This window comes from Neltuma alba, unplaced genomic scaffold, assembly GCF_004799145.2.
Source record: "Neltuma alba isolate B1F8T4 unplaced genomic scaffold, ASM479914v2 tig00003156_pilon, whole genome shotgun sequence".
NCBI classification, from domain to species: Eukaryota; Viridiplantae; Streptophyta; class Magnoliopsida; order Fabales; family Fabaceae; genus Neltuma; species Neltuma alba.
The window spans coordinates 42,086-53,322 of NW_021633164.1; the positions used below are offsets into that span (position 1 = coordinate 42,086).

The 11,237-nt window shown below is 36.8% G+C and overlaps 1 protein-coding gene and 1 pseudogene across 2 annotated transcripts; one reads left to right on the plus strand and one right to left on the minus strand.

Annotated features, from left to right (window-relative positions):
- The first annotated feature begins 2,440 nt into the window (after positions 1-2,440).
- Positions 2,441-6,678, plus strand: LOC114740462 (binding partner of ACD11 1-like). 2 transcript variants are annotated; one of them, XM_028928609.1, is made up of 5 exons: positions 2,441-2,461; positions 4,510-4,613; positions 4,717-4,792; positions 5,893-5,973; positions 6,047-6,678. In XM_028928609.1, the coding sequence occupies exons 1-5, from the start codon at positions 2,456-2,458 to the stop codon at positions 6,617-6,619; spliced, it is 840 nt and encodes a 279-aa protein (XP_028784442.1). In that variant the 5' UTR covers positions 2,441-2,455; the 3' UTR covers positions 6,620-6,678. The 2 variants fall into 2 exon arrangements, with proteins under 2 accessions (XP_028784442.1, XP_028784440.1); XM_028928607.1 differs by lacking the exon at positions 2,441-2,461 and adding an exon at positions 3,745-3,956.
- A 3,074-nt stretch (positions 6,679-9,752) lies between these two features.
- Positions 9,753-10,936, minus strand: LOC114740465 (uncharacterized; annotated as a pseudogene).
- Positions 10,937-11,237: the final 301 nt, after the last annotated feature.

Below are 11,237 nucleotides of genomic sequence, written 5' to 3' on the forward strand. Positions count from 1 at the left end.
TAAAATCTATTCTCCAGAAGCTATTCTGCAAATCATGGTTTTGCCTCATCCAAACACCCCTTAAGTCTGGGAGGGTTTTGTGATGCCTGGCGAGCCCAAGCTAATTGCCAAAGCCAACATATATGTTTGGAGATTTGGGAATTGAGAAGGACATATGAGGAGGGCGAGGCGCTGAAATTCGTCAGATGGGCTTCTTCTCCTGATGTGGCAGGGTTTCAAGAGGGGATGATGGCACGTGGATTAGAAGTAGCCTGACATTGTTAGATCATTAGATCTTGCTGCCATTATTTCCCAAAACTGGAGAAGTTTTGTTAATGTGGTGTTCTTTCTTCTTGTTCCCGAGACAAGTTTGGCAACCACCACCCTTGAGCTGGGTCAAATTAAATGTTGATGAAGGTATCTCTAGTTCTACTAATAGGTCCAGCTGTGGGGTGTTTTCAGAGATCATCCAGGTTCTTGGATTGATAGGCTTGGTATTTGCACTGCCTTTGAAGTTGAGCAATGGGCTATTCTCAAGGGATCTGGGATTCAAGAAAGTCACCCTTGAATCCCATGCCTTGAACATGAGCTTCAAACTGGAGATAATTTTCCTGCAGCTAGCCTTCTTTTCTTACAAATTCAGAAGTTAATGACACTGTCATGGGATCTCAAGATTCAACATGTTCCTCAACTTGTAGATGCTCTTGCTAGTGAAGGTTTTTTCAACTCTTCACTTTTTTAATCTGGCCTGCCTCACTTGCAAACCTTGACTTTTGATGAGCATTTGGAATTGAAATTCCCCGTGTTAGTTTCTTGATTTTGGTCTTTAGCTCTCTTTAAATTTAGTATTAAAAAAAGTAGTCCAACACTAAATGCAGACATTTTTTTAAAGGGTTTTAAACATTGATTCAACATATTATAAAAAAATAATATCTTCTACTAAACCCAATCTTATGGTGAAAACTACTTATTTGGAAAGATTCTCTTGATAGCAAAAGCAGTATATTGTATGAAAATAAGGTGGCTGCTGCTTGCCTGCAAATGGTGCTGGAGAGCTGATGGTTGATTTTGGGCCTTTACTTCTCTATCCCCCCCCCCCCCAAACCAAAAAAAAAAAAAAAAGGTTGGATCTTCCTTGTCTACTCCCACGAAGCTTCTCATCAATCATAAATTCGTTAAAACGCCAACAGGCTTCATCATATCGTGATCGTGATATCCACTCCCAACTCCAAAAACGTGTGTTCATGCGTCGCAGAGCCATTGATGTAATGCCTTTTGGGTCCATCAACATATGCAAATGATATTTTAGTGGCGTCTCCCCCCCCCCCCCCCTTTTTTTCTCCTTTATCAGTTACACATGCAATCCAGAGCTTGCCTGATACAATTACTTCAATATCACATTGACTTTTTAAAATGCCACTCATGTCCCTTCCCAATCCTATTACGAAACAGTATCTTGCCAAACAAGTTTTCTATATCACTTTTACTTAGTCTCATTGCTTACCTTCATCTAAATCTATATCTAATACGTAGTACATAAAAATATTCTTAAAAGCTCAAAAATGTCGAAAGGTCCATGGAATTCAGATCAACTCAATAGACGACGCTTCAGCGTTTAAGATTCATGGGAGTTTATTTCTTAGCAACGAAGCGGTCTTATCAATCAATTAATTAAATGAATAAACTAAATTGCGAAATTGTTAATGCCAATTCAACACAACACTAATATTTTTTCATATACTATGTCCAATTCTTATTACTACCTTCGATCTTAATTATAAGATCTTATTTGTGAACTGCAAATGAGATTTTATAATTATGATCAAACGTAGTATAAGAATTAATTAACTAATTTAAGTAGATTAAGATAATTAGTTAAGTTAGTTATTTATAATAAATAGGTGTTGTCTTCCTTAACATACCAATACTAATCAAGTATCATTTAATGAAACATTTAATATATGCAACTATTATAAGAACTATCTTTAAAAAATAAATAAATAGGATAAACAAAATGAATTATAATCTTATATTTAGAATTAAATTAAAAGTCAAACTAATTTTTATAATAGTATTAAGTACCCGAAATAATATTATTTATCACTTCCAGTATGAGAACTAGACTGATATATCAATGATAATAATTCATTATTTTGATAAATCTTAACGCGTCGGTAGTACAATTATATCGTATTATAATTACAACAGGCCGTCCCCATGTCGGAAAACTCGTTGGGATTGAATTTCACGGTGCTCCCACGTGCGAATCTGACCCTGGCACGTGTTCCAAACTCTGCCCGTCTAAGAGAAATCTAAAGCGCTCCCTCCTCTTGATGCCATTTTCGTTTTCTTCTTCTTCTCCTTTGCTGACCTCGCTTCTCCCTAGACTCTCTGCTACAGACATAGTTCCGACTTGCCAGCTAATATCTGCGGCTCTTCTTGCTCGCCCGAGATCTTTCATTGCAATCCTCTCAAGATGCCGGTGAGTACTTGTCGTCATTGTACGTACTGTTGGTATGTTTCGCGTGTTCGAAGATCTTGTTATTCGGCATATGTCACATTTTTACAAGTTTGATCTTTTTGTGGATTGGAAAGGTTTTGAGCTTGTTGGAATGTCAGCTGTATGAAATGTCGGCCTACAATGTCTGTTCTTATGATTTGGAAACTGTTCTGATTTTGACTTGGAAATAATGATCAGCATACCTTCAATTTCCGCGAAGCCTGTCTATGAAATGTCCACTTTCTTCCATCAGTGGTTCACATTTCTCAGAATTGCAAAAAGGATCTCTTTCGGGAAACTATGACACGTTATTATCTTTCTTAACGTCATTTACTTGCTTAAATCTTTGAAATGCTTCCCAGGTTTATTTCATTTCGGTTATAATTCACTTAATCTGTAAACTGTATCATTGTTGGTATTTGATCCTGATCTCAACCCTAAAACGAAGCTGATTTCTTGTCTCCTCACACCATTGCAGACTGATTTGACAAAGCTAAACATTATCTACCCTACCAATAATTTTAATCGTCCTCTTTCACACTGTAGATATTGTCAAAGGAAAAGAATTGTAGGATAGAAGAATGAATTCCCTTGACATTTGGTTCAGAGTAAAAGCCCAGTACATATAGTCCTTAGCATGTAACAGATGGAGCTGCCATCTAAGGGCCTAGCCTAAGTTCTGTTTTCTGACTCCATTTTATTCTTCCCGTTGAACATTGAAAATTTTAGACTTTGGTTGGATTACCTTTTAGCGATGCTATTGGCTGATTGAGATGTTATGGGCAAATTCCAAGAACTGCTGGTGTCCTTGTGGTGCCTGTGCAGACATGAATGTTGCTTATAATACCTGCTACAATCTGATGTGTTAAACACTTACAACACAATGAAATCTGGAGATCTATGTATTTGGTGCTTTGATGACAATATTGATGTTTATGTTTCCGTCTCCAAACAGGGTTGAAAGGTTGAAAAATAAGTGGAAGTACAAGTGGATTATACACAATCCTATCAATTCCTACAAAATTTGTTCAAAGGATTACCTAAAAATTAAAACATCATGAAGATCACAATGCAAACTTTATGCATATACTTACATATGTATATATATTATTCAAGGACAGGCAACAATATTAGCCGGAAATAATACATAAGGATTAAATGTTGAACAACTAGTAATGTTAGATAAACTCGTTTTTCCAAGTGCCTGATTGTAGAGTAATTGAATTGTCGGTGTCATATTTCATTAATCGGATAATATTATGTGGTAATTGGTGGGTGAAGAATTAAACTCTTACTTATCTTTTAAAACATTGACTCAGGTGTATATTCTGAGTCAAAATTGAAGCTTTACAACAAGTATGCATTTCTCTATAGTCTGTCTAATTGAAATATGACCATGTGATGTGGATAAACAACAGTTGTTTCTGATTAGCGTATGTTTGAAGTGTTGATCCTAACATCAAGTTTGTGGGTTAAGGTTTTTTTCCTCCTTTGTGTATTTGAATCATTTTAAGGATTAACTTAGAATAATGTGATACAATCACACTAATTTAATCTGCTGGTTTGGTTAATAAACCACATTTTAAATGATTAACATATTTTATTGGGTTTTTAACCTCCCATATGTCACAGCCTCTCTCGTGTATATGTTTATGTAGCAAACCACAGAAAGATAATGATTAGAAGTAGCAGTTATAAAAACTATTTACAAGTGGTAAGAATGAGTTGACAACTTGAAAGCACTTATAACATACTAATATTCATATGTGTTTCTTTTTCCGAGAAACTAATGGGAGACACCATCTGGGGAGTGCTCTTCAAAGAAGTAACAAAGTATAGATGAGTAATTTTGTTTATCTTCAAAATGTTAATAGAGCACAATAGCGTCGTGTGATTCATGTAGCCTATCCCACCTAGTGGAACAAGGCTTGTTGTTGCTGCCCTTAAGTGTGGGATTTCAAAATGCTATAGCATATACAGAGGTGGATTTTCCACAAGATTTTACTATATAAGTGTTTTATTCTTTTCAGCTAACAACTGTTAAAGTGAGTAATGTTTCCTTGGGAGCAACAGAGCGAGACATAAAAGAGTTCTTCTCATTTTCTGGTGACATTGAATATGTTGAAATGCAGAGGTCAGTTGGTGTGTTTAGTGTTATACCTCATGAATTATTCCTTCAGTGTATTTTCAATCCTAATTTCTTTTTATTCAAATGATAAGCTTCTGTGTTGATGCAGTCATGATGAACGGTCTCAAGTTGCCTACGTCACCTTCAAGGATTTGCAAGGAGCTGAGACTGCAGTGCTACTATCGGTAACTTGTTGATCATCATTTAATATGTATTATTTTGTTGTATTTTACAGTAGATGATTATTTGTCAATACCCAAAAGGTGTTACTTTGAGTTGACATAGGGAGTTTTTTTTCCAGAGTAATTGAGACACGTTTTATCATTGAAATACAAGGAATATATAGATCTTTAAATACTCGCACATGGTTAGAACTGAGAAACTCTATAATGGCTTTCAAAAGTTTCTTTTTCTCAAGGGTCTTCCATGCAAACCTTAATCATAGTCCCATGTTAATATGAATATTGTCAAAAGTTGCTTATTATATGCATTGTGATGTACATGGTGGAGAATCTTAAATCGCCATGTAATTATTCAATTTACATTTTAGCTGATCCCTTGAAAGTTTTGTACTTTTTAGAAGCACCTGTATCCAATTTGAACATTGATTATTTTTAAGGTTTGGAGCCAGCATCAGTCATTATTTTAAGCAATCACAAAAAATGGACATGCTGTGCTGTTTATTTTCAGCTCTAACTACGTTATAAGAGAAGTCATGGTATTACTGCTGATGCCGATGATCTGATCCTCATATAAAGTTGTTGAAATAATAATTATCCTCAAGTTTTCAATGTCGCTATTAAAGGTTTTAATCAAGGAAAATCTCTTTCTTATCGAACAGAACTGTTAATATAAAAGTCCCATTTGTCCTTTTCCTTGGAAGATGAAATAATTTGTAGTTGGAGCTTCAGAAGACGAACTAGCACCATCCTCTCTGAAGTCTGGAACTAAAGGTTTTATGATCTTATAGTTACTGGACATATTTTATTGATTCCTGTGAGGCTGGATGCTGGAAAATTTCCCTCTCTGCTCTAGATTCTTATCCTCCTCCTATCGGACTGTGGGTTACATAACATAATTATTCAATATCGGATGATGAGTTTGTACCGCAAAACAACTTACGAGCTTGTAGAGTCTAACCTGCTAGCATATCCTCATCTGAGCTATTGGATACTTTCAAATATTATGACAATTTTCACAACCTCTACTAATTATTCCTTTTAGTGTATTGATTTATGTAAATTACAATGTATAACCACGTTTGACAGAGTTTCATCCATGTCAGGGAGCAACAATAGTTGATCTATCAGTTACAGTAACTATGGATCCAGATTACAAGCTTCCACCTGCTGCCCTTGCGTCATCTGTAAGCCTTACAGAGGACCTCTACACTAAACTAACTACACTGCTCAGACTAAGAACTGTCTAATCTTTTGCAGGCAACAGACACAAAACCTCCTGTTGGTGGTGAATCTGCTTTACGGAGGGCAGAGGATGTGGTCTCAGGCATGCTAGCCAAGGGCTTCATCTTAGGAAAAGATGCTGTCAACAAAGCAAGGACGTTTGATGAGAAGCACCAGTTGTCATCCACAGCTTCTGCTAAAGTCGCATCTTTTGACCAGAAAATTGGACTTACTGAGAAAATAAGTGTTGGTGCTTCAGTTGTGAGTGATAGAGTTCGAGAAGTGGATCAAAAGTATCAGGTTTCAGAGAAAACCAAATCAGCATTTGCTGCTGCAGAACAGAAAGTCAGTACAGCTGGTTCTGCTATAATGCAGAACAGATACGTGCTTACCGGGGCTTCCTGGGTAACAGGTGCATTTAACAAGGTTGCTAAGGCAGCCGGAGATGTGGGACAAAAGACAAAAGAAAAAGTGGAGAATGCAGAACAGGAAGAACATCGAAAAGTGGAGGATCAATATGCACAGGTTCTATCAGAGTCTCCCAAAGCAGCAGCAAGTGAGCAGCATCACTCTTCAAAGCCGCCTCCTGCTCAGGGCTTGATCCTTTAATTCGCATCTTGTATATACATTCTGCGAATTGTTTCTATAAGGTATCTTTTGACCAATATGTGTTTCTTCTTTCTTATGCTTGAGATTGAATTTGAAACAGGTTCTCCAGTTTATTGAACTCGTCTGCAATTGCTTAATTCTCTTTCATGTAACAAAGATAAACTGGATGATAATGATCTGCCTTTGCAGTTTTCCTGCTTCCCCCATTTGTTTATAAAATACAAACCCTGGTAATGCCCAGATGTTACTACAAGAACTGAAACTCTAAATTCGAGGATGCCTTCTGCAAAGGCGCACATATAAGTAGTGAGCTTAACTGCTACATGAATTTAGTGGAGCTCAAGTTCTGCAGGAGGAAGCAATGGAATAACCACCACCTTCCACCTCACTCCGAGGGTCGAATGAGGTGTGTGCCGCCGGGGTGGTTTTAGCAATGGTGATGGTTGGAATTTCAGCAAGGATTAAAAGAGCGGCGCAACGCCCAAATGACATCTAGATCAAAGCATTTCATAACATTCAGATCTTGCTTTGAATTTGACACGAGATCAATTCTTGATTTGCCCTTATCATCTTTATCATCTACAACAAGAGGTAAAACAGACACGTTATTGTGTTCAAATACCATCTAATGTAAAATCATCCAACTCTCTGATTCTTAATTCAGGGTGTGTTTAGGTAGTTTATAAATCGTTTGAAAAAAATTTACATAGGCCGAGTTATGGGTTAAATGGTTTAGACCACTTAACATATAGGTTAAAGGGTCTTAAGCTAAAATAATTTCGTTTTATTTGAGCTAAATTTTCCCAACTCAACTGGCCCAACAAGGCATGAAATGAATCTCAGGCCCATCTTTTAGAATTTTAAATTTATACGATAGAAAGTACTATAAACTACTGCTTTTCATTTTACTGCAAGTAACAAACAAACTTTAAATATGTTTTTGGTACCTTTGTTTTTTGGAAAGAACATATGTTTGGTTTATGGCAAAAAAAACCAGGTCAAAAAAAGTATATGGCCAAAAAAAAAATACATGTTTGGTATTAATTGAATAATTTTACTTTATTCTATGTGCTAGATGGCCATATGCCTTTGAATTTTGATCACATGTGAGGGAGGAGTTCACATTCACGAGCTTAATTGTCGTGGCCGAAAAGTGCCACCCGTGATGGTGGGACCACGGCGGTCTTTTTCAATTGTGTGGGGACCGCCTGTTTTACGCTTTAATCACCACCCATTGGATTGTTTATTAATTATCCAAATGTCTTCGTCATAAATTATGCGTAACGTTTCAAAACAGAGTTACTTTCATTAAAGGAAGCTTCATCATTGGACTTTAGGCATTTCGGAAATTTTCAGTTCCATACAATGCCTCCATCTCACCACATAAAATTTTGTTTATTCGTTTTGTTTTCCTTTTCCCCCTGCCTACTCTGACGTGTTCGAATTATTACTAATTGAATAACCTTTATTAGGAAGATACTTCATCTGATTTTTTTTATTTATTAGTAGTAAAGAATTGGATACGTAGTGGCTAAGTAAGTTAAATTTTGCTATGAAGGAATAGCGCCCTAACACCACTCCGGCAACAAAATTGTTATTTTAATGAATAATAATACCGACGAAAAAAAAAGTTAAACGAATTTTAATAAAGTGTCGACTTTACAATTCCATCACGCGTTGCCACGTGTATTTTCTTGATTTTGATGTGTGCATTATGAACAGATATTCTAATAGGTTGCTTTTACAAGCTCATTGGTCGCTACTCTCACAGTGTTCTTTTAACTTCCCATAATAACTTCCATCTCTTATGAAAATGATATATATCCATGTACTCCATCCCTCATGTTTTTTAACATAACCCCGTGACCTAGATTAACATTAATAGCATGTCCTTTTAATACTTCATAATCACACACAATTGGTTCTTATATTTTAAAGACACGTAATCTTCAACACACAGATAGTCTAATTGCTAACTCACAGACAGCCAAAAAAAAAATACTGGTCCAATAGATCAAATAGAAATATAAAATTGTTGATGAAATTTTAGGCACTTAATTGACAAAAATTTTAGGGACTAAATTTATAATTTGAAACATTATCCGTATTGAAAATATAAATTTTAAATAAGTTGTTGGGTTAATAAAGTGATGGAGGAGAGGAAGATATCCTGGCGTTCGTGGAGAGGAGGGTAATGTTTTAATGTCAGCATCGCGTCAGGGTGGGCGGCATTTAAGCCAGCATCAACTGTGAAACGACATGTTGGTGCGGCGTCACCAACAGTGATAAACGACACTACAAATCACCTTCCATTTTGTGTCGTTTGTGTGGGACCCCCGTTTTTATCGTCATTTTGGATCATCCTCTCCCCGCCACCACCTAAACCATCACAATAATGCCTCCCCACCTGCCACGTATTCCTGAACATCAATCCACAGGGCACTGGCCCCATGTTCATCATTTAGGACTAAATGCAAGAACAATGTTCACTACTCAATAAAGTAGCACAACTTGGGATTTAAATGGATTAGTTCTTTCATTAGTATTGATCCCTCTCTCGCGTAAATCAACTACCACTTTGAGTGTTAAATACAATAACTAATTAATTAATTTGGGTAAATTAAAAAAAAATTAGATTGGTTATTATAATAAATAGTTATTACTTTTTTTATAATATCCTTACTAATCAGGTTTATTGGTTAAAGCTATCATTATTAAAAATACTGTCTTGAAAAAAATAAATATGAAAAATAAAGTGAATTAAGATCTTATATTTAGAACTAAATAAAAAGTCATACAAAATCTTATTTTTTTTAATTTTAAATATAAAACCTATTTTATAATGTAATTTATAACTGGACGAATAATAAGACCCTGAGGTAGCATACTGTTTGATGTTGATCCTTTGATGTTGACGAAGATGATAATCGATTTCTTAGTGCTACCACAACGTTCACCCAATCAGCCCAAACACAAACTCAATCATATGGTCCTCTTAGAGATCTAGAACTTGATCACCCCCCACCGACACTATTGTGCAACACGTGTAACCGCTCTTAATTTAGCCCTCCCCGTGAATCTCAGCAAAGGAATAAAGACCAAAAGATATTTTAAACCAAGAATAGATGCATACTGGAATCAAGAGGCGCTCGTCATTATGGACGAAATTTTGTGTGAATGCTAAAAAGAAAAATGTCATGTAAATAAATAGATGCATTAAATAATTATTAGCAAAATTAATGAAAATCCTCTCCCCTCTCCCAAATACTCACCCATTGCTACTTTTGCTCTCCACAAAATAACATTCAATACTCCATCAAGAAAAATGGCATTCCTTTTTTTATTTTTTTTGAGGCCAACTGAGAAAATCAATTGCAGGGTAAATGAGGTGTACTATTCCTATGAGCACCACCATTTACAGCTGGCATTTCAACCGCAAACCGAGACGAGTTAACGGTCCCAAAGTCCAGCTGTATTCCAACATTCGGCGCACCACACCCTGTCCTCTTCTATCTTACGCCGTCGCCGGAACTCACATTTTTTATCCTACACTCGCCGTTCCAGTTGTTTGGCCGAGCAGCTCCAACAGGAGACAAAGATTTATGGGAATTATTGTGCTATTATGATTATTCAGTGGAAATCAATTCCGAACTCGAAATGCCTGTACAAAAATGAAAGCGGCAAAAAAAAAATATTTTCGCAAGCAATTCGGATATACACGAATAAGAATATTGAATGAAAGGCAGCGAGAAATCAAGATTAGAAATCAGCGAATTTCCTGTGAGGCCGGGATTTCTGAGACTGTTTCCCGATCTCTCGCAAATTACGCAGGCTTCGAATCGCTAAAACATCGCCTCTTTCCACCTTTATGTACTTCTGAATGTCGTTCATCTCCACCGCCGAATCTAAAGACAACAAACAAGAACGAAATCAGTCCAAAAAATTACCATGGCTAGATAAATTCCAAAAAAAAAACCGTCTCCGGTTTCTACAAATGCATCATACCGAAATGACTGGAGGAGCGCTTGAATCGTTGAACTGAGCCAAGTCTGAAACAAGAAGGCGAGGAAAATGAAATAGTGACGAAGGAATGGAAGATTGATGATGATAAGGCGCAGTGTTGTAGTGTTAAAGTAGAATGAGTACCTGATTGAGAAGGACTGTGAGAAAAGAGGTAGAGGATGAAGAAGCAGAGGAGCGTGAGAATGGAGAGGATGAGGTGGATGAATGAACTTCGGTGCGGGGAGGGAGACGGCGATATTGACAAGCGATGAGTCTTGTTGTTGTCGTCGTCGACTTCAAGGCGGCGCTTGGGTTCTTGTGGGTGAGAGTGGGCTCCTTAGGGCTTCCATGGAGGTGGAGCTGGAGGAAGGTGAGCCGAGAGAGATGCCTCTGCATGGTCGCCGACACGCATAGAGCGGCTGAGGAATGGGGAAGAAGGAGAGAAACTGCGAGCCGAGTGCCAGTGAATCAGTGATAGAGTCAACTTGTGATTTGTTTAATAACATTATTTATTTATTTATTTATTTACAACTATACGTTGTGTCCGAAGAGAAAAAGAAAAATCCTTATAGTTTTTTTGGTGCCACGTCACAATTCACACATTCACTTTTTTAAA

What these genes read in the sequence shown, in the direction of transcription:
- LOC114740462 (XM_028928607.1), top strand. Translation starts at nt 3,915, where the DNA reads ATGTTTGAAGTGTTGATCCTAACATCAAGTTTGTGGGTTAAG. An exon ending in CATCAAGTTTGTGGGTTAAG is followed by an intron (nt 3,957 to 4,509) that starts GTTTTTTTCCTC and finishes TATTCTTTTCAG; the next exon opens with CTAACAACTGTTAAAGTGAG. An exon ending in CTGCTGCCCTTGCGTCATCT is followed by an intron (nt 5,974 to 6,046) that starts GTAAGCCTTACA and finishes AATCTTTTGCAG; the next exon opens with GCAACAGACACAAAACCTCC.